General features: G+C 40.7%; 1 protein-coding gene across 8 annotated transcripts in view; it reads right to left on the bottom strand.

The window, feature by feature from the left end:
- Positions 1–23,744, bottom strand: part of SLC38A9 (solute carrier family 38 member 9) — a 66,111-nt gene continuing 42,367 nt past the window's right edge. For 4 of the 8 annotated variants that reach the window (XM_063319418.1, XM_063319417.1, XM_063319416.1 and 1 more), the window contains 2 exons: positions 21,276–21,365; positions 2–19,571 (listed from right to left, as the gene is read on the bottom strand). In XM_063319418.1, coding sequence (XP_063175488.1) covers positions 19,406–19,571; positions 21,276–21,365 — 256 coding nt within the window. In that variant the 3' untranslated portion in view covers positions 2–19,405. Of the gene's footprint in view, positions 19,572–21,275; positions 21,366–23,744 lie in introns of all 8 variants that reach the window. The other 4 variants (XM_063319421.1, XM_063319422.1, XM_063319423.1 and 1 more) reach the window with 2 other exon arrangements.

The raw sequence follows: 23,744 nt of genomic DNA, 5'->3' as shown, positions 1-23,744 counted from the left end.
ACCTGTTCTAGTAGAAAAGATGGGTTATTTCTAAAGATAAGTCACAGAAATAAACAATCAAGCAGACATCACCAGACAGCATAATAACATAAATTTAATATTCATGTCCATGTAATGAATGAAAATGCATTAAAACTCAAGTTTGTCTATATATATTTAATAGCATGTATCATACAGTATATTCTAGAAGACACTTCAGGCTACCTCTACACAAGTTAATTAAGTGGGCCCAGCATGCACAAAACAGGTACTGCACGTGATCGTTCGTACTACTTATGTGTCAGCTCACAAATGGTGTTGTTCAGCACTAACTAGCACAGGCCAGGGAGCATTCCCCATGGCAATTTTGCATGCAGCCATGCTATTTTGACAGGAAGAAAATGCAGCTGTGTGGCCATCAGCCGTGCTCTACCAGTTGGCCTTAAGGCTAAGAAACTGTCCCAGTTTGCACTTTATTGGATTTTATTATTTGTTTCAATTACGGATATTGCTCTGAAGCAATAATAGATTCTGAAAGAATGTCTCAAGGGCACTCACAAAATGTTCATGACTGAGTGAAACTTCTATTAAAAAAGTCTTATGATTACTGCAACTTGGAGTGATTTAGGGGCTGCAGGATTTGTGTCCTCCCTCTGGCTTCTGATTTCCTCTTTCTCTTCTTCCCTTGGTCATGCTTTCCAGTCAAGCCAGCTAGCAAAACAGAGGTAACTCTGGCAGCAGTGGGAATCTCAAGAGATGAACTTCAACAGGGTAAACCAGTTGCAGAGTGAAGTGTTTGCCAATGAGGTACCAAAGGCGCCCAGTTTTCACACATCACTCACCTAACGCAGCAACTCGGCCTCCCACGCCTGGTTCTGTATACGTTTGGATATCCACATCCTCTCCCAGGTTCACCTCCCAGGTTCACCTCCACGTGCTTCACTGGCTGATCCATCCAGAGCGCAGCAGCTGAGATGTCTGCTCCTGCTGCTTGCCCTTGCAGCACCCCCACCCCTGACACTCTGTGCTTTAAGCAATCTGCACTGAAACCATTGCAAGGCAGCAGCTCCCAGTTGTGTTCCAGTTCAGGATGGCCTGGATACCAGTAGAAGCACTGTTAGAACTACAGCACAGGAGCAGACAGCAGCAGAGATGCCCAGAGAGAACTAGATCTGAGGGTTTTTTCCTGGCCCAATGTCCTGGTTTGAGGTAAAACAGAGCCCATTTTCTGATTCGTAATTCTGCTTTTTAGCCGGGCCTCTTCTAACTGACTAATCTCTGAAATTAACAGCATATTGTTCAGAAACTGTTCACTCTCAGAGTGATAAGACCTGATTATACCAAGGAATGGTATGCACAGAGGCTCTTGCTTAGACTTGTTGCTATAATAACCAAGGTCAGCTCACTTCGTTATTTGTCCCATTAGAGGGTCGGAAGCGGAGAAGCGTAGAGGGGTCACACCTGTAGGGAGGAGCGGACAGGACAGGTGACCTAAAACTGACTAACAGGGTATTCCACCCCGTATGCATCACGCTTAGTATAAAAGCTGAGGGATCAAAAGGTCAAGTCTCTCTTCAATGGCTGATGTCTGAGGAGGACCCTGTCTGTTCATCTTGCCTTTAATCCCAATCCGAGCACTCCTGGCTCCAGATCTGGAATTCAGCTCCTGTCCGTCGCTGACTCCAGTCTGGGACTTTCCCGGTGCCTGCTGGTGATTCGATCGTCATCCTGGGAGCTGGATATGGTTTTGTATATATTGTATACTTTTTTCTTTAATTTTTATTATTCTATTATTATTTACTATTTTCTTATTTATTATTATTTTCATTAAAGTAGTTTAGTTCTTTTTCTAAACTCGTAAATCTGCTTATCTCTTCCTCTCCTCTCTGAGGAGAGGGGGGGGAGGGCCATCTGTCATTCTGATTGGCCAATCTGGCCAAAACCACGACACCCAATTCTTATGCTCCTGCTAGGTAGATGAACTGCCTGACTGCTGTCCCTTCAGTTCCACATGTTCTGATCATTTATGTTCAAAAGTCTTCAGAACAGCAATGGTCCCTTACCATGTACATTTCCTAAAACAGTGAGTTGAGTCTCCAGATGTTACTTTAACACTCGTAAATCATATTCATCCATAACTACACTCTGAAGCTAAGGCTGAGCTTACTGTTGTCAATGTTGCTTTTGTTTGAGCTCCACAAATTCGGTTGTTTTTTTTTCCAGTGCCACAAACCCAAAGGAATTTATTCACAAGTTCACATCACTTTGTCGTTGTTGTTTTCTTAAGACATTATAAATACATTGGATAAAATTCAACCTTGGACACATCTCCCTGCACTGACATAATGTAGTTACAATAGCCTAGCATACAAATAATTGCAACTACAAAAATAAATTATGAGGGGGCTTTGAAAGTGAAATAACAATAGGCAAAATGTCACCAAAACCCTCAAGCTGGCAGAATCAAGTAAGGCAAAATGAAACCCACGTCAGTATTGATTGTGGAGCACATTTATGTCTTGCATCTCTGAATTATTCTTCACAGAGCATGATCAGGGTCAGTTCCTGCTCAAAACAAAATTAAGGGTGGAGGAGAATAAATCAACAGATAATTGCAGCATTAATTATTTAGAATTTCTCTTCAAAGTATTATGTGAGTATTTGGGTCTTAATACAATCATTGTCTATCTAATGAAAGCTTTTGTCTCTCCATCTTCTATAAAATAGTACTTGATTCCTTGAAATAGTCATCAGAGTTGAACATGAGAAGCCACAGCTGGAGCTGCTCCAACATACAGAGCGTTCAGTTACTGAAATCACTTCCTCTTAGTTTGCATCCTACAGCTGAGCAGGAAATGTGGGATATCACTTTGCTGTCTTGTCCCTTTACATGGATTGACCCTCATGCCAACAGGAGATTCAGCGCCTTAAGGTACAATTCAGTGGCTCCTGTAATCTATTGCCATAGTACAGAACGTCCAGATTATAATTAAGCCCTGACCACTTGGTATTTACTTTTATTACACTAATACTGAGAGGCCCCAGTAAGATTGAAGCCAATTGTGCTATGTGCGGCACACAGTCACAGCCATTGCCTCAAACACCTCACAGAGCAGGGTGAAAGAAAGAAAGTATTATTTTCCACAGCAGCAAAAGCAAAAAGAGCCTTAATTTTGCTGCTGTTTTCCTTGAGGCATTAATCCCAAGAGAGAGACGAGGAATAAACCTGTCCCATATGAGTCATCTGTATGGATGAAAGCATAAAAATATCCTCTTATCTCCTCTTTTATCTTTCCCTTCCACATTACTGCTTCTTTCCCAAGTAGAATATTAACAATAAAAATAAGAGTGAAGTCAGCACTGGGCAGGGATGTTGTAGTGTCTGGAGCACCAGAAGCAGTGGAAGCAGGCAGGAGTCTCGCTTGATGTGCTCTGGCTCCTGTAGTCAGAGCAAGCACTTGGCAGAGGAGAGGAGAAGGATTATATCTGTCAGAATAACTTTTATGGGACCCAACTCTTCCAGGGATTGTTTAAAATCCACATAATGCTCTTGAGTGTTAATGCTTGCACTGGGACGTTTGCATTAGCAGATAAATGTGTAAGAACACATGTTTCCAGACATCTGCCTAGTGAGCGCACATCTGAGCAGTTTGCTGAAACTTGGTCCAAGGTCCATGAGGTCCTTGGGCTCCTGAAATGACTTCCAAGGTTTGTAATAAATTGTGCTGCTGAAGTGCACCGCAGTTAAGCAATTCTCACATGATAGAAACAATGTGTGGTGCGCTGCACTAAACCACTCTATGTTATTTTAACTTTTCAGCCTTTGAAAGCGTTCAGAAGAGAACACAAACATACTGAAGAAATTCATACCTACAGATGTTGTGAAAAAAAGAAAACTTGGGATGGTGCCCCCAAACTATCACCCTCCCAATACAAGACTGGTGGATAACATAATGCTGATCTTTGCTATGCTTTGTATTAGCCATAAGTGAGGAAGAAGAGCGTAGTTGTTAAGGTTTCCAGATTTTCAGGGAGCCCTGGTTGAATAGCTACATCCCTCCAGCTAGGTCTGTGTTTTTTTAGTCACGTCAAAGGAGTGAGGACTTGCATGTGCAATGCCATAGGGTTAAGTGGTGGTGTCTGGGAGGGACGGGTTTGTTTTCAGGCACAAAAGGCATTTGCAGTGCTGTTGAGTTTCCTTTCCTGGTGCACACATATGGGCTTACGTCAGAGTGTGAGTCAACAAACAGGTGGTATGGGCTTCCAAGGAGCCCGGGCCTGAATGGGAATGCAAGCCATGAGCTAACATGAGCACGCCTTGTGCCCTGCTCGTTCCCTTCTGCCAGGTGGAGAAGACCGCACTGCGGTACTGCAGGTAGGCAGTGTGAAGATAAACATCACAGAAATGACATGCGACTCAGATACTACTGTCATGGCTATAGATTCAGGGTACAGATTTAGTTTGTTCCTTTGTCTAATGCTATTATTATTATTGTTATTATAAAATTCATAAATAATAATCTATTATTAGGCTTGGATAGGAGTTTTTGCTCAGCCACACTTAGGATGAGCACAGGTGCTAGATTTCAGACGGAAAACCATCCATTAAGGTACCAGTGCATCAATATCAGCAATAAACAGCTGGGATGGTTCCTTCTACAAACAGCATCTTACAGAACACACACAAATGATGGAAGTATAAAAATCCAGCATGGCAGCTGTCTTGTGCAGTATTGGTTTTCTGGAAACAAACGCAAGAGCAGAGCAGCCTCACCATAGAATCCTTGCACAAATCAATTGGGCAAAATCTGCTCACTGTGTACGTACCTTGTACGACTAAAGCAATTAAGGGGCATTAAAGGCCATGCAGTTGCTAAAAATAGGAAACTGGGGAGTATCCCATCCCAGACTCAGCAGCTGGCAGAGCATATGTGCTGCAGTCATTTATCATGAACCCGAGTTTGTTTTGCTTAAGAACTCATGAAGCGTGTGATAAATTAACTTATATTGGAGCAGCCATGGCAGGTTGGCAGAGCTACCCAGGTTAGCTCTGGGTAGCTAATAAATGGTTTTTATTGCCCAGTTACCTGCAGTCTTAAAAAAATGTTTTAACTATGAATCAATACAGGTGACATAAATTCTGAGTGGCATTTCACCACTGTGTTTCTCTGCTTCTAGAATAAAAGCTAAGAGGAAAGCTATAAGCAGAAGTGGGAGGGGACATGGTACAGGCAGGTAAAGGCAGGTCTGTTACATGTGTTCAACCCTGTTAAAAAGTGACGTGTGTGATGCAATGCAATTTTAATATTACATCTGCTAAACATGTCCACAGTATGGTTTGTTTTCTATCAAGTCGTTTGCACTATGCTTGTTTTTTAAAAAATGAACTAGTTTTATAAAATGAAAAAAAAAACCCACACCTGTTTAAAAATCAGACATCAACTCCATCTGGTAGAGAACCTGCTTGATTTTATCACATCTAAAGACAAGTGAGAGGAATGGTTCTGCAAGGCTGGTGACGAGGAAGACCTCAGAGAGATTGTAGCTTTTGCTGTAAGTCTGCTCCGCATGTGTTGTGGAAAAAAGGGGGAACTCAGCTTCCCAAATCTCCCATCTCCCAGCTGAGTGCACTTACTGCCGTACGTGGGCAGGACGTAACCTGTCTGCTTCCTGGCTGTGTTTCAAGGAATGGTTAGCCATGCTCTGGCTATTCCTGCTTGACCAGGATGAGCATGTGACAAAGACTGGAGAATCCCATTTTTTTGCATCCCCCTTGCTCTTATGTGTGAGGTAGGCTCTCAGCACTCTTGTGACTCCAGGGATGACTGTAGGTGCCTGCAGGGCTGGGTCACAGACATTGTGAATACACCCAAGCACCGATATCTAAAAAGCCTGTTGGACATTGAAGACTTTGTGAATCAGACTCAGGATGGACACTGTCACAGAGCTGTCTTCAGCCCTGACCCTTCCTAAGTGCACTTCTTTAATCTTAACTCATCTTTGATGAGACTTGTTTGCTTGAATGCTCAATCCAACACATGCGACTGTTTGCAAGATGCTTCCCTTTCCTCTGCAGCATGTTCCTAGCACAATCATCTTGTTGATTTTTCTTGCACTTTGATAATTTGGAATACACCTGTATTTTAATGTCTCATAAAAAAGTGTGTGCGTGCGCACGTGTGTGCACGCAGGCATGCATACCTGTATTTATCAGATTAAATAAAACTATTTTAATCGTAATTCGGTTCAGCACTAGATTTTAGTGTAAGAAGTAGAAAAAAAGCCAAGGCATTGTAGACAAATTATGACACGTGTTAGAGGGAGGGACCTTCTGCCATGCGTGCCGTTCAGAGTGGTACCTGGCTCCTAAGCCTGCAGAGACAGGGGTGCAGCTCTGGAGACAGAGACAACTGTCAGCGGGAGAAGAGGAGAAAGGAAGCAAAGGAAATGCAGAGGCATCCCCTGGCATGCGGAGCGCATATGTGATTTTATCAGTGTTGTTAGTGTTTAGTCTTGCAAGAAACCTTTTGAAATAGAAGGGTGAACAGGTACTGTATGTGAGGAGTGAAGGAGTAAGAAGTGGGGCAGACTCATCTGAAAGCATCAGAGAAGTCAGTGAGTGCAATAGCTGAGGTGAAAGGCTCAGTGGACTGCTCTAATAAAGGAGGAGATTAGTATCAATTACAAGTGTTTTAAATAATATTTCACAATGGAAGAAAACAGTGGATTGCATTCTGGTTTTTTGGAAACAGGACGAAAGATCGACAAAGATGGATTAGAGTATTCCAGTATGAAGATCCCAGATAAACTAACTCATCAGAGTCCTTCAGTCTTTCTCAAACAACATGACACGGTATCTAGCACGAAAACATGCTGAGAAAGGTTCAGATTCCAGAAACACAGTGACTCATGCATTTCCAAAACAGTGTTACAACAAGCTGCTGTCCAAATTTCCTGCTGTATTATATGTAATGCACATTCAGTGGTGCTGCTGGCACGCTTCCCTCTGAGTCAGTATTGAACCACTGCCCCAATTCAGAGTTAGGCGACCACTGTGCTGCTGGAGCTTCTGTCGTTACAAACAGATGTAAAATAAATGCCCCAATTCCTTGTAGACATCAGTGTCCTCTTGCAGATGGCAGAGTCTAATTCATCTCTGACTGGATGACAATGTATAAAGATTGGCATTTACCTTCTACACTTCTGTGACCTTCCAGTTGGTTACAATGATTTTCAGCTGGATTATCATTTAGCTCTGGGGCCTGGACTCTTAAATTACAGAAAGAGATCAGGAAGCTGGAAGGGAGCATTATTCTATACATGTTTTCCCTTTCTTTCAGTACCTAATGCAATGACATTATGTGTTGATGCTACATGACCTTTCCTGTGGATCGTCCTTGCACAGTGTGTTTGCAAGCTCTTAGAGGCACAGGAAACCATGGGGAGAGGTGAGGAGGAAGGTAAAGTGGAGAGAATGACACGTACTGGCCTTACCCATACAGACATGAAGGGATTCACTGATGCCAGGGCGCGCCCTGGAGTAATCCTCCATGGGGATTTCTCTCAGTTCCCCTCTTTCTTCTTTCCTGGGTCTTACTGCTAAAGAGAGGCACTTCAGCCTTTGGGAAATCTTGACCAGTCTATGTCGATGCTTATTGCAGCTTGTAAATGAACTAAATGAAAGGGTAATAATAAAGAAATAGCAGCACTGAGCTTGGACTGAAATTATCATATCCAAATCTGTTGAAACTGCAAAAAGTAAGAAACAGACTGCAATCAAAAATTTGGGGCCTTCTCTAACCATTAGATGCCATCACAAATATGAAGAAAGCATAGGAAAAGCCTCTTTTCTTCTTTTTTTTTTTTTTCTTTCTGTTTAATGTACTGGTGGTTTCCTTGAACAAAAGACATCATGAGGCTCTATGTGTCTTCCTAGTAAAACTTTTGCCCTCTGCAAATATGACTGTTTCACACCATCTGGAAATAAGAAATTGTATCCTAAAGGCAATTTAATTGAACTGATAGTCTGGCTTGAAGGAGTGAAGTTTGAATTTTCCCCAGAGCACAGTACTTGTCTGCTGAAATAGAGTGAATTTCTCAAAGGTTAGGTGTTGCCTAATGTGTGCTGGAAAACCACCTTTGTAGATTTGCACTGAGGCAAGATGGTATTTGAATCTGCTGGAATGCTTTACATATTCATATCGCCTGAAGGTTGGAAACTTTTTATCACCAGCAGAGTAGCACAGATGACAATAAAGATACAGTTCAGGCAGCGGAGAAGGAGATGAAAACAGTTGTTGAGACTCAAATTTTCTTCAAAACACTTTTTTTGAATGCAGAAGTCCAGATGTCTTTGTGGACATGTACTGATTTGCAGTGTACGTTGTACCGGATCCCAGGGACAGCTCAGATAAGTGCAGCTTTAGCCCTGAATGAACTAGATGTAAATATGGAAAACGCAACAGCTTTTCTTGGCTATAATGAGAAGAGTGACATGCCATGTCCCTGCAGCTCAGACTGAGGTGAATAATTCCCTACAGCATTTCCTTAAGGCTCTACAGCATTCTTGCTGGTTAAATCACAATTCATTTTTTAGCAATGATGGGTTCCACAAACCTTACTCTTGGGGATATAACTCTCCCTCCAAGAACCTATCCTGAATGGCAGGGCAGTAAAAATTAGATACAGTAATGAGAGCAACCTAAATCTGGTATCTCTTTTAACCTACTGCTAAAAAGTCCAGGAGAACCAGATTATAATCTTAGTTCTGTCTCAAATAACCCAGATAGACTTCTTGCAATTGTCTGGGTTTTTTTGCAAAGACCATTCTACACCACCACTCTTAATGTAGTTGCAAAATCAGACAAGGCTTAGTCGAGAACAGACCTACTGAAAGATGAGGGAAGGACATGGGTGGCTTTTATAGTAACAATTTCTGGTTCTGCAGCTGACAGGATCCATAAGCTTTACTGATGCCTGGAGATCTCTGGGTGTGTGCAGCCACATTCCTGTGCACACAATAGCTGGAAAAAATTGCTGCTGCAGCCTTGGAAAACATGGCTTTTCCTCACAATTATGATTCATTTACATAACTGCAAGATGCAAACCTAAGATTGCAGTTGGCAACACAGCAAATAATTAGGGATGCTCTACCTTGTGGGATATATTCATGAATCATATTAAATAAAGAGTTATGCACTCACATTAAATAAGAATATTCATGTACTCCATTACATGACATATTAAAAAAATCCATACAACCAAACAACAAAACAGAGAACAATGGAACATGCACACACCCAGGAAAGGAAGAGAAAAGAAAGAAAACCTGTTGAATAAGTAGTGCTATAAAAAGCAGTAAACTTTTGCCAGAGACCTTGTAGTCTCTTGCACAGATTTACAATTGTGTTTGATCCTCCTTCTTCAGTTTCTCATGGGACCCTTATGTAGCTCTGTCATTCTTTATTATGAGACTGACATCAGTCAGCTGGTTTGTAGCCAGTTGCACTAATAATAAGCTGGCAGGGAGATCAGAAATTACTGGAACTATTTGGTCATCTTGAAACTGAAAAAGGAGGACTACTCCAAAACTCTTCAAGGCAAAAAAAGACACACTCTTAAATGCTATTTCTATAATAGTTGTTTCACAGAAGGAAATGTCTACAAAGTTCAGATTGTTTCAGTTTATTTAATGCTATGTTGGCCTTAAGAGTTGTCAGGAGAGACAGGCAACAGAATCTATCTCCTCCAAGAAGGATTCATTTAACATTAGCAAACAAAACTATATATTGTTGAGGACCTAAACCTTTAAAAGCATAGAAATAATTTATTAAGAAGAATGACTCGTCATATCATATTGCCTACAGCTTTGTAAGTAACATACTCCATTTGTCTCATAAGGTTTATAGTCTAATATGGAACGTTAAGAGACTGCATAGGCTTTTGCAGCACTACACAAGCACAGTGTGGGATGGATTCACGTGTTCGACTGCCCAACTTGCACAATTTTTGAAGAAATTCAGTTCTCCTGTGCTGAGGTCATTCACTTAGAGCTTTATCGTTCTAACTTGGCTCCATGGGATTGCATAGCACTTTGGGATATCTGTCTGACTGCTTTTGAATATCTGGACAAAGTGAGAGATTGGTGAAGTTTGAGAGTACTTTACTAATACTCTTGTGAGTGGTAAGAAGATGGAAACAATGACACAATACCTTCCTCTGTCTCTGCATCTCTAGGTTTCTGGGTGGAGCTGCACATGTCCTGAGGTAGCTTTTGCCACTGCATGCCATTTTTTTATTAGTTTCCTTATTATTTCTTCTACAGCTTTAGTGTGCTCAGTAAGGCATCATTTTATCCCCTTTGAAAGTTCCTGAAGGAAGAACAGCAAAGCAGTCCACAGTGTTATACCAAGTTTAACAGTGATGATGTATTTGCCAGCTGGAGGGCACCCCCCTCAGGTATGGATGGCTGGAAACTGGATATAGCCTGGAGCAGCTGCGGCTAGGTGTTACCTGTATTATACCAGCCCATCCGTGACTGCTTCCTCCTTTTTACTGCCAGTGGGAAACACACCTCCTGAACTCACTCAGGCCATCACGGCTAATACATAACAGGAGATCAAAATCCTTAGAGCTAGAACCATGACATCTTATTGCTCCCGAGTGCCAGGCGATCAAGTTGACTGCTGTCACACACTCATCCTCTGGGTAGACTGGATATCAAGGTGGCTGCATGATGCAACTGATCACAGACCAGCATGGGCAAACTTCATGACAAAAGGGTGCAATGTGTACTTCAGGTATTCAAGAAACAGCAGACTGACATACATTCCTTGTGTGTCAGGCATACCTAGTGGTGGCCTCTCTAAACAGGTCAGCACCAGAATGTGAGTGCTTAGGCCTCTGCATCCTCAGAATTGCACAGGTCAGTGACTCTGCAGAGATACCCGACGGGCTATGCAACTATTTATTCATTTGCTGAAGAAGAACTCATTGGGAGTGCCAGAACAGGGACGGCTGGTAGTTAGGTCAAGCAAAACTGGATTAGTTGCTCTAAAAAAGTAGTGCGATGCAACGGACAAGTAGTGGTGCTGATGGAGAAGCACGGGGCAGAAAGCTGAGTTCTGAGTCTTCCATGACTTTATATATACTTCGGCTTAACATTTTAAAATAAACATGGTCAAAAAAGTTCACATCTCCTCTCCAGCTGTCTGCTAGCTTGAGGTTTGTGGCTCTAGTAAGTAATGAAAGTAGTGAACTGCATGGAAATTCACACAGCACTTAGAAAAGGGAGGATCTTTTAAAGCTCTGGGACCATTCCTTACAAGTGTTTTTGAAGAGGACAGAGTGCCCTTAGTGTTTTTTCTTCCCCAGAAATACATGACAGCATCTACACACAACGGATTATTCACCAAATTTAGCGGGTTCAGCTTGGTGCATACTTTCCGTGTGGTTCAAGTGCTATAAAATACTCCACAGAGAAATGCTGCTGACAAATAACTAACAGGCAAAGAACAAGTACAGAGGGGAGCAACAATGCAACTACACAGAAACACCAGAGTGCTCGTAAATTTTTGCCCAGGGAGTCAAAGAAAAAGCAAGATCCACCCTGGGATGAAGTAGCCAGCTAAGGGTACTTCAAAAGTACTCTGTTTTTTCCTGTATGAGTTAACACTGCACAAAAAAAAAAAAAATTAAAAAAAATCAGATTGTGCTTTCCACATATTCTCTGTTTTACTTTGGTACTCACCTTTTCAGTGAATTTTTTTAAAGGTAAATCTGTTATATCACACTCAACAATATAGCATGTAAATGGTGATGCAGGTCCAACTGCACCTGAACAACAGCTGCTGAAGCATACCCAGCTTCTTGCGTGGAAAGCCTGGGCCCACTGTTTCTGATGGAATCTTCCCCTAACTGCCAAAATCTTTTCAAGAGCAATTTCTGCAAGGCCTGACTCAGTGCCCATTGAAAGCAAAGGAAAAGATTCCTATTGATGGCAGCCGTCCCAAGTAAGCCAGAGGTCTAGGCTACTCTTGCCAGAAAATTTTGTTTATGTGCATTTTGATGACTTTTAAAGCCTCTCTTTTTGTAGTTGTCTTTCTTACGAATCTTACTTTTCAGTGAATATTTTCCGGACACTTCACATACTGGATAAAGCGGGTTTGATGTGTTTCTATCTCTTACTCAACACAGAAGATTACTTTATCAGATTAATTTTTAAGAGACCCACTTTAGTCAGGGTGCTCTGGGAAGCATATGCAACGTTAAAACATTCTGCCCTCCAATGGCCTGATTTTCCCTATATAAACACATGGGATGAAGGTAAAAGACTCAGTCATGTGCTAAAGAAAACGGTGCGGTGTGCTCACAATAAAACCATAGAAGCCAGGTTTTTAACAAGTTTACCCAATGGTTGAAGTTTACTTGCAGTTTGGCCGCGGAGGTTAAGTATAGACATTCCAGTGCGGACAGGGATTGAGGGCAGATTTCACTGTGGAAAGAACTGGGACAGTCTCATAAGCTCCCAGGGAAGGTGTGGGAGCCTCTGGTCACATACATGCTGCTTTGATGCCATTAAATGGCAATTTATTACCAAGGTGCAAATCAGGTGAACAAACCTGTCTGAAAGGGGCTCATTGGGGCATCTGAGTTATCTACAAAACCAGACATGATAGGAATGAAAAACTGTGCACCTTCAGGTAGGAATTTTTGTCTGGAGGAGCTCTAGCCCATCATTTATTGCAATTGCTATGATGGGTCAGCTGTCTGCCTGCAGAAAATAAGTGCCGTCTGTGGTATAAACAACTGCACTCAGAGTGCAAAGACTGTCATCTTCTGCTTTTCTTTAACTAAATTTGTTTTCTTCTGTTGAAGTAGGAGCAGGAACAGTATATACAGTTGCAAGTCACTGCTTTCATAAACCAATACTGTTTTAGGCCAGACTTCGGTTGGTTTAAAAAAAAAATGCAACCCCACCTCATCCCCCAGCATTAAGAATAGCAAATTTTGTTACACCTTCAATGTCACAACTAATTATTCAGAGAAGAAATCACAACTAGCTGGAGTTTGGCTATCAGAGGTTACCCCTAACATCTCACTTCTTTGGTGTATGACGTATCAAGTGCAGAGACAAGATAACACTTCAACCTGAACCACCACTGTAAAAATAGTTAGAGTTGGTGGCACCATAAAGAAACGTGAAGTCATTTCAAAGGCTGAAAAAAATCTCAGTCTCAGGAAGACAACAGCAGTTTCCACAGCAAGAGTAAACTGCTCATGGTACCTTTCGCAGAGGCAGGATATGATCTTTTGCCCATTGTTGTCAATCTGGCTGCACCCTAAATAGCAGCTGTATTTCCACAACAGAGGACTTTAGTTAAGCAAACCCTCCCTCTCAAGCCGAAGGACTGCAGACAGGATAGGTGGGATTCAGCCTTCCCTTGGTAGAGTGTTGCGCTCCTATAGAAGAAGAGTGAACATGAGCTCACCAAATCCCAAGCCTCCAAAGCCAGCACAAAGCATCAGCAAGAATCATCTTCACTGCCTCTGTCACCCTGTACCAGCCCAGACCCCTTGAACGCCTAGGCTGCAAGGTGAAGGGATGTCTCTGAGTTTGCTTATACTAACTTGGTATCCCAACCTGGGCTCTTACTACACATCTGTATGCAAAAAAATAGATATTCACTGAGGAGATAAATAAAAAAACTAGCTTCAGTGCAAAACAGCCTCCCCTCCCATAACCGGCCTGTAATTTGAATGCCCTGTGGTAATTTCGTAACACAATCTCCTTTTGCTCTAAGAGATGAAGCCAGCTGGGCAGTGGGGACAATGTCTCTGTTTGGTGTGGCATTTAGTATCCAGCCTGGAACTCAATGTGTAGGCATTTCTCCTCCCCTCATATTGCAGCTGAATGACTTTGCTGTGTTGATTTGAAATGACCTGACTAATCTCAACTTCCTCTAACAGTTTAATGAAATGTCAGAAGTGAACAAGGTCCATGGAATTGAAAAAAGACCATTCAAACAACGATGAAAAGAAACACATGGACAGCAGTTTTTAAACAGTCTTTGGGCTATTGGAAATAATTCAATGAGCTTTAGCCAAGCTGCAATATAAACATACTAAGAAAGGACCAAAAAATGTTTTCTATAAAGCCACTTTTTTCATCTGGACCGTTTAATCCACTTCAGTATTACAAAAAGGAGGTATATGGGAAAAACCATAATTAGGTAAATTTGAAAAAAAAGAAAGAGACTCTTCCTGCCCTGCTCAGATCACTTAGTGTTTGGAAATACAAACCACAGAGAAACAGTTATGTAGCACCGGTTCCACCATCAAAATTGCAGGAGTGAGAAGTAGATTTGGCAAGTTGAGTACTGTTACTTTCCAAGAGAACTTTAATGGTATTCTCAACTGCAGAAGAAATAAAATATGCTGATCATGACTCCAACCTCACAGAATACCAATTCAGAGGGAAAAGCTTATACTGTACTCCGCCATCATGCATGGTACAATGAGCTATAAGAAATATATCAGTGCTTTGCATATCATTGATATTTTACTTCCTATTAGGAAGTTTCCAGGAGTTCTCCTAAAGTAGCTTTTTCACTGCTGAAGACAGCCCCCAGATTTAATGAACGGCCCACGGAAATGAATTTCTGCTTCTGACTGAAGGTGAGAGAGACACTGTTTTGCTGGTACAGCTGGTGCCAGCTATTACCAGGCACTAATCCTTTTCCCATTATTATTCTTCCTCGGGTGCCTTCATATCCATTACAACCTTGACAGATGTTCAGTGCAGCTGTCCTCTGGAGCAAAACATCCTGAAAATAAAACATATGCTTTCCAGAGGCTACCATATCTCTCACCTCCCTTACCATCACTTTGCTGCAGAACACGGCCATCGTGGCATCGGTCTGGCTGTACGTACACCAGAGTCCCTGGGCCTTCCCAGAGGGCTGACTGTATCAAAGACTCGACTGTCTCGGCTACTCCGGGAAGTCTCTCCTCCCTCCCACAGCAGCTCCAGCATTCAGTGACACTGTCGCTGCCTCCCAGCTTTCCGCTGCAGGGACATTCACAGACACTGTCCACGAAGGAGTTTTAAGCAACCTTAGGGCTAACTGCACATTCTTGTGCGTGTTAATTAACGTCTGCCCAAAGTCCATCACTCAAAGTTAGGAGATGCCAGGTCTGAGCAGCGATAGGGAAGTGATTGCTCTTGCAACCTTCGCACTCTCAAGATGACACCCTATGGAAAAAGTTACGTGATCATGTAATCAAAAGCCAGCTGTTGTGCAGGAACTTGGTGGAGGAGGGGGAAGTCTGGAGCTTGGGCAGGCAAACTGTCAATCTGACAAAGTCTTCAGCATTGGAACCAAACGTCAGTGTCTTCACAAATTGTTTGTACCTGGAGTTAGAAAGGCTGAACTTTTAAGAAAAAAGGAAATGTTACATGAAATGTCCTCCCTGAGCCCCTCTGTTTAAATGATACCTTTGAATCCTGAATGTTCATTTTTACTGTGCATATCATTTGAGCTAAAGGACTTAATACATTAACACTACGTTATTAAACCAGACAGAACAGGAAAAACTGATTTGTAGAAATGGATGCAGCTGTGAGTGACTGAAAGAGCAAGGGGAAACGGAGAGCTAAGAAGCACAGGAGACGTTTTGAAGACTGCTAGAAGCTGAAAGGAAGAATCTAGGCCACAATGACATTAAGAAACTGGAACACATGATGCTAGGCCGTTACAGAGAAGGCAATGAGGTTAGCACGAGCATAGATATGGAGAAGGTAATTCTTCTCTCCTCATGGCAGAAGACAGACATAAAAGCCCCATCATCTGTCCTTGTCCTTAGAAAGTACAGTTTCTGATCATCACAAAGCTCCCATTGAAAAACTAATCCCTCAGTCTTGGTGCTCGGCCTGTGTGTAATCACCCACAGACACATCCACAACTTCACCACGCAGGCATGTCCACAACTGCTCTTGGAGCTTCCTGGGAATTTCCCTGGCTACTGACGCTTTGGCAATGTCTAAAGGTCATGCTGGGTTAACGCCTTACGTATCTTGAGATCTGGGTTTTAGCTTGATGGTATCAGCACAGATGACTACAGCTGCTTGAGCCTCATGTAACGAAAACTCCAGTTTAATGGAAACTCCAGTCTGCGTGACAGAGTTGCCACATAATATAGAGGGATGGATTTTCAGACTGCAATGAGGTAGGGATGGTGCCAAACAAAGAGCCTGGTACTGTTATGAAGTAAACTTTAGGCTCTTACTCAATGCCCAGAGCTGACAGTATTTCACCTCACAGCTTACTCCAGCAATGCTCAAATGTAAAGGCAGAATTCAATATTTTCAGCAGAAATTATTTTTCTTCTATGAGAAGGTAATAAATTACATTTCACAATATACTACTAGATCCATATATTACTTTTTCTGCTCTGCTAAATCACATGATGATTTGCTGTAACAGAGACCATAAGGAATTGGAATTAGCTGGCTATTACTGCAGGTCGCATGAGCAAGCAAGACGAAGTGCGCATTTGTGGAGAACTACATTTTGTGCTTGCATGAAAAGAGACTCTGCAATCTACTTCTGGTCTTATAGACCATTTAAGTTGCTGTTACATTTTAAAATACTACTTAACTCAGGATGTTGTCTGTTGACAAAGAAAGAAACCCCTGAAAATGCCACTCTACTTACACACTCCTAACTTACTTCTGACACTTGTGAATATCTCAACTGCATGCAGTAGAATAAAACTTTCTCATAAGAAAATGTAGTGCAATGAAATATGTGGTATCACTTTAATACTTATCAGTTTATGATTCCAAACAAGCCTGTTAAAGGCCTGTAAAAACAAACAGTGCAGCAAGAACCTCTCTCTGTAACCCACAGCTAAACCAGGCTTTTGGAAATGTACAGAATAATTTCCTTCTAAATATTAACTCAGATCATTCTACATTGCACAACTGGAAAGGAGACAAACAGACAGAAGATGTAATTAAGACACTTCACCGTGAACTTTGTCTTTCTTGGGAGTTTCTGTTGAACTACTAGATCCAAATGGAATTTAATTCTGCTAAAATCAGTGGGCATTTTACTATCTGCTTCAACGACAAGGATTTAACTCATGGAATCATATCCAGATGGAACATGGAAGGACATAATAAAATTGAAGTACCTGCACTCATCAGGGTTTGCACCTAAATTAAGCACTGAACCTACAATAAGTAAGCACAAGAGCTTAATGTGAATGAGTCAATGATGCTTGACAGCCTGCATCTTTTGTCCTTTCCTTTTGGTGTTCAAGTACTCCTCTTCTGTATCAAATAGCTGTGGAGGGTTTAGCAACATGCTAAAGTTGTGGAACTGTAAATTCGTAAAATTTGTTAGAAGGAAGTTTGTTGGAAAGTAAAAACAAAACAAAACAAAAAGCCGGGTTTAACTGGTCAAATACACCACTGAGAATGCAGCCATCAAGTTACATGCAGTGATGACTACTTAGACATCCAAAGTAGTATTTTATGGGAGATGTCAGACCCAGTCCCAAAAAAGCAGGTGCGTTGGCCAGTGCTAGTGGTGTCAGCGCTGCAAGATAGGCTCCGTGTTAGGCGGTGAAAAGGGTGGACAGATGTGCCCTAGAGAATAAGGAAACCAAGCAGTGGAAGGTAAGAGTATACATGGGGAAAATTACCAGGATGGGGCAAATACTTCTCTCTAAGACAGAACAGATGATGGATGTATTCTCCAATTCTGATTTAAAGGCACAAAAAGTTTCACAAGAAAAAAAGTGAGAATCTAAAATAATTGTTCTATCCTGCAGATAATATTCCAAATCCATATGATCCTGTATTTCATACAAATGAACGAACACTTATGCAAGTCAGTGTCCTTTACACAGTTTGAAGAGCCTAACTCAAACAAATGGATTTATTTCTTTACTACAAAAATTCGCATCATTTGCCAGAGAAGCATGGTAGATTATCTAGGTTATGCTTTTCATTGTCTTTCTAATGAAAACACAAACTCTTACCCTGCAATGCAATTATTTTTCCCAACTCAACTCCTAATTCACAAATACTGCATCACTCCCAACTTTTTTCCTCTTTTACTTACTTTGGAATTTAGCATTGCTCAGAGTCCTCTTTCAATTATTCTACATTTGTTGATTATTTTAATGCACTGAAATTCTGTACAAAGAGAAGTTTTTACTCCCTCTCCAACCACAAAAGATGACATTCCACCAGTGCCTGGCAACTTAATTACTGCATGTTTTGGGTTAAGACTCGGACTCACAGTAGGTGAGGGAAGGTGTCTGTGTGCTTACACATGTAAACCCTCTTAAGTTACTAAACAATAAGTTAAAAAAAAAAAACCCACAATAAAACTCTTCCCAGATTCTTCCAGCTTCTGTTTGGAATTATCCGAAACTTAACTTAGTTCATTAAGTCCACAATTTTGAAGAGTGCCAGCTTTGTGTGCCTGCTCACATCTAAAATGTCTAGAGTAATGCAGTGGACAAGCGTAGTGAGAGACCACTAGAGTCCGACCCTACAAGGGAGGGAGCGAGCCTGTGATGAACATTTGTGTCCAACATGCATCCACAAAACCACATGCAACTCCTGACAAGACAGCTCCACAACACATAATAGCCCAGTTACCAGAGTTGAAGTGAGGTCAAGCCTGGAATTCTAATTTTAATTGTCTTGTTCTAATTTTTTTCTGTCCTCCTGACTTTTTTCATTGTAAGATCACAAATAACTTGTGTACATATTGGTTCTGAACAAAACACTGAGACATGAGGTTATTGTTTCTCTTAGTTGGAATTTCCTAGAGGAAAAATATTGCCAAAACAATTTAATAGCATATTCAAAATTAAGAATGCATTTTGACCCAAATGACTATAAATTAACCTAAAAAAAAACCCAAACAAAAGACAATAATTTCTTCATTTTCCAAATAAAACAGGGAAATAACTGCAACAAAAAAGCATTTCAAACAGTCATTGAACAATATTGTGAAAGCGTGTTTGTTAATAAAGGTAAGGTCAGTTCCTTTGGAGAGGAGTTCCACGGCCTGAGGCTGAAAGTTGTGTGTTTTGAGATGTGTGCTGTAAAAAATCAAAATATCTGAACTTTGTTAATCTTTGATGTAGGTTCAACAAAACCAGAAGAACTATCTTACTCAAATCTGAACTTTTTCACTTCTCATAAAATTGTGTTTTTAGAGGAGCAAAATGGGTTCCCTGTCAAGCTCCTGAAAGATGTGGTTTGAATTTGTTTCAAAGGTGCAGCTTTTCTCAAGAAGATCATATTGAGGACTGTTCATTCTCACGCGTGACAGTGTTGCTCAAGGCTGTTGCCAAATATCAGAGTACCACTTGTGACAGCCACAGAGAGAAGGGGGAGTTTTCACAATAGGAATTGTGCAATCAGATTAGCCAGTCCAAGGAGGATTATAAAGATGTGAATGATCAATGCTGGCCACGTCAGCTGCCCAGCACGATGCTGGGAGATCACGTAGATGAGGGATGGATACACGAATACAAAGGCCAGACCACAAGTTGCTCCAGAGTATCTGAGGAAAGGGAGGGAGAGGGGAAGAAGAAAAGAAGAAAAAAAAGGGGAAAAAAAAAAAAAAGAATGCTTTGTGTTAACTCTTATTTCTTGTTGTCATTTTCCCCCCCTCAAACAAATGAACAGCCTGGCTGAACAATGACTATCTGCAGTTGCTAAACATCAGTTTCTGTTCCTTGCTGTCCATCACCTCCTTCACTGGCATTTAATTGTCCTCCTCTGTGCTGCTCAGCCCCCTGCTCCCCTGTACCTGCTCTCTGACATGCCTCTGGCCGTTCAGTCACATGCCCAGACGTTTCTGGGGACCAACTCCTACCTTTGACTTGATGTTTCTATTACCTAAAGAGATTTGCCAACATGCCACAGAAAAAGACTGGACAGTGCATCCTTTGCTAGGCATCCTTTACTGTCAGAACTGCACATCTCATTGCACCCCAGCCACCTGAGGGCACATGTTAAAGCATGTAAGCATAGAAATGCTCCTCGATCCGCAACTTTTTTATTTGGATTTATTTAATGAGCTCCTAGCAAACCATCCTCCAGACATGAAATGATCAACGTGCTCTCCTGCTAACACGGAGGTAAGCACAGTAAGTGAAACACTTAACTGTTCTTTTTCTAACCACTCCCTTGCTTACCAAAACCTACTAAGCTATACTGCAGCCAAATGTGCATTATTAACTAAAACCATATTTTATTCCAAATATTTGGACATTCGGTTTAAACAGAGGAAGCTTCATAATACAGAGTAACCATCTGCAACACAAAACAAGCAAATACTTAAGTTAGACTGTATATACGATTTATCAGCTGGAAATTTACTGCTCAAAATGCTTCATTACTATGCACAGCACGCACACATTAGCAGAGGTCAGGATCAGTTTGCAAACACAGAAATCTACTGCATTATATTTATTTGGAATTAATAACCAGACCACGTATATCACTTTCACTAAAAGGAGAGGTAGAAAAAAAAAGGAAATGGAAAAAACCTCAAAGATCAGTCACTGAGCAAAAGTAAGTTATTTTGCTACTCTAGTCAGACCCAAGCCTGTCATTCTGGTTTTAAAATTGCAAATTTCTATATTTTTAAACACCTCCCTCTCCTGGTTGCTGTAGGAAAGATGCAAACTAGGAATGAATGACAACAATCACACATATGGGGGTGTCAAATGTAGAAAATAAAACTCATCAGATTATTTCCTCTAATCTTTCTCAATTAGAGAAATCATAGGTGTTTATTAACATGGTAAGTTTAAGATATAATTTAAAAGTACAACTTTTATGTCACTTTTCCCCTTGAAGTAACTTGCTTTCTTGGATTTTTATTATGGACTTTCAGAACAGCTTGAAATAGTCTTAACACAAACCAAAAACTTGGGAGAAGCCACACAATAACAGAGCAACTTTTCTAATGACACCATATTCTTTCACGTGTGTAGTTACAAGGGCCTCAGATACAGCTCCAGTGAAACTCGGGGAATCATCCCAGTCACCTCAGAGGCACAATTACAGATAGCTGCTTGTCAGAACTTTAACAGAGCTGATTGGTTATACTTCTAAATCATTGTTTACAACTTAAAAAGGTGTAAGCCTCACAAAATAGAAAGATACAATTACCTGCACTCACACTGTTCCTTTTCAGCGTGAAGAGGCAAACATGCAGCAACACCACAGGCACGCTCACTGTGCAACCAACACTCACCTTATGATACCTCCTATATTCGGATAAAATCTCGCCATTGCCACTCCAGCTCCAACAATTGCTATGTTCAGGACCAGCACGTGGAAAACGCTACAGGAAAGTGAGGAAAGAGTGTTAAAATCTATGCCGTATTTATTACAAAATACCACCATTATCCTTCATTTACACTAACATTTAACTGGTACATGGATGGTGTTTCCACTTGCATGACTTGCTCTGTTAAAGCTAATTAATTTCACAGCAAACATAACATCTACTGAATATTCAGAGTGCCAAACTCCTAAATACCTAGTGTTTTGACTCAAAATATTCTTAAGGAGTAAGTATGTGTAATTTGGCAGTTCTTCTGAAAAACGCCATACGTGGTACTCAGCACTCAAGTATTTCAGATGGATATTCAAATACCAAAGAAACAATACGGTATAACTTAATTCCCACAAGAAAGAATTAGCTTGTTCAGAGAATGATCTGAATTGCTCAAAGTGAACTAATGGAAACCAGAAGAAATTAAAAGATGCATCGAGAGGAAAACATTACATAGAATACTAGGGGACAAACAACACTTTAAAACTTGAACTTTAATGCATTTTGATAGAGAACAAACATATAGAATGTTGGATGTCATTTAATGTATGACCTGCACACTGTTTATGCTGGAATTCTGTGTTGAATTCGTTTTTACAAATAATTTCCTGTTGCTTTCCTTTTAGCGTTAAGATGAAAAAAAAATGTGATTTTCTGTTCTGCAAAAGCAGCTTTTAATGCATCAGACAAACTCATGTAGTTATGCACAGAGCTGGGACTCAGGAGAGTATCACTTTTCTTTAGAGAATATAAAATGTTGGCATATTTTAACATAAGGTAAAGTCAGGAAATATAACAAAAAACTGTGATATTTTGGTCACACAGCTGTTTCTGTGAAGGGAAGTAAATTCACACAGAGGAAACATGCATACACTTACAGATTTTGTTTATTCTTCTGGAGGATCTGATTTCTTAAAATAAACAAAATCAGTAAGCCAGTGCTACTTTTTCTCAACTGCAGAAAGCATCTGCATTATGGAGGATGTCACTAACTAACAAGAAGCGACCACTTCCATGGCTAAAAGGCTGGCTGCCAGTTTCCAAGTTCGGAAGAAAGAGTAGAGACATAGAGTAGTCTTACTAAAGCTTAGGGGAATGGAGGTAATTTAAACACAAAGGAATAATTTAGGATCTGGACTATTTCTAACGTTTGCTCTTAAAAATTGATGTCAAAAAGACAGAAATAATACCTTTAGTTTTGTACACGACTTTTTAACAGTGGTGCAAGAGATGTACCTCAGGGACCAAAGATAACAGTGCGAATACAGCAGCTGAAACTTTAACAAAACCATAACTGGATATAAACCTGGTAAAAACCCCAGAATAAAAAATAAAATCCCAAGAATCAGAATTATTAGGGAAAGAAGGACAAAATGTTTACTGCTTCTCTAATATTGCTAAGGAAAGCAAATTGACTAAACTGTTCACAAAAAAGTGTTTGCCATTAAAAATTACTTCCTCTCTCAGACTGTGAATCTTTCTGTCAGACAGCATAATTGAAGCCAAAGTTTTATGAAGACAGAAAATAACGGCACTTCCTCATTCTATTTTTGCAGAGATTAATTTTTGAGAGGGATTAAAAAGAGTACAGGTTTAGTAATTCAAAAATATTTTGCAAATTTGGGTCAGTTCAGAATATTTTTGTAGAAAACCTGAAAAAACTCTGAAGTACTTCATTCTGGCATGCTTTAAAATAGAATAAGTGATTTGGTAGTTCAAAGTTGTTGCTTTTTAAAAAGTAAACGCTGGCTTCTTGTAACTTCAAAAGCAAAGTGGTGCGTGTGTGCGTTTGCTGTGAAATGAAGCATTTTTCAACTTCTTGATCTGGGGTTGGGGGGGCGGGAATGTGTTTTGGCTCAATTGAAAACAATGGTCTCAAAATGCTGGAGCCTCCAAAACAATTCATTACTTGCGGAGTAGTGCTTTGCAGTTTCAATTGTTACAATTAAGCAGGATCCTCAAGAACAATACAAAATCAAAAAGTCTGAAAAGGATTTAAATCCATCTGTTTCAGGACAAAAGGTTAACTGTACTTCTCTCCTGGAACATCACTGCTCCTTCTTCTGCCTTTGAGTTATAACCATGTTAGTGGATCACAGGTGTTTAACCCGCAAAACCTTTCTCTTACCTAGGCAGATATTTATAGTGCATCTCAGCTACAAAAAAAAGAAAAAGCCTCATTCTTCATGGCGTTATCATTTAGAAAAAAACTACCCTTCTGAATAAAGATGAATCTAATATCTAGGGCCGCTAGTTGCTGTATTATTTGAGACATCATTTTTCATAAGACTGTAAATTTCATGCAGGTGTGCTCCAGAAGAGACAAGCATTTCACACAGCCCGTGATACTTTAACAAGTTCCAAATTGCTCATTGTTAGCCTGAC

The sequence above is a fragment of the Chroicocephalus ridibundus genome, chromosome Z (assembly GCF_963924245.1).
Source record: "Chroicocephalus ridibundus chromosome Z, bChrRid1.1, whole genome shotgun sequence".
NCBI classification, from domain to species: Eukaryota; Metazoa; Chordata; class Aves; order Charadriiformes; family Laridae; genus Chroicocephalus; species Chroicocephalus ridibundus.
The sequence above is the reverse complement of the archived record's forward strand: the minus strand, read 5'-3'. Positions and strand labels throughout refer to the sequence as shown.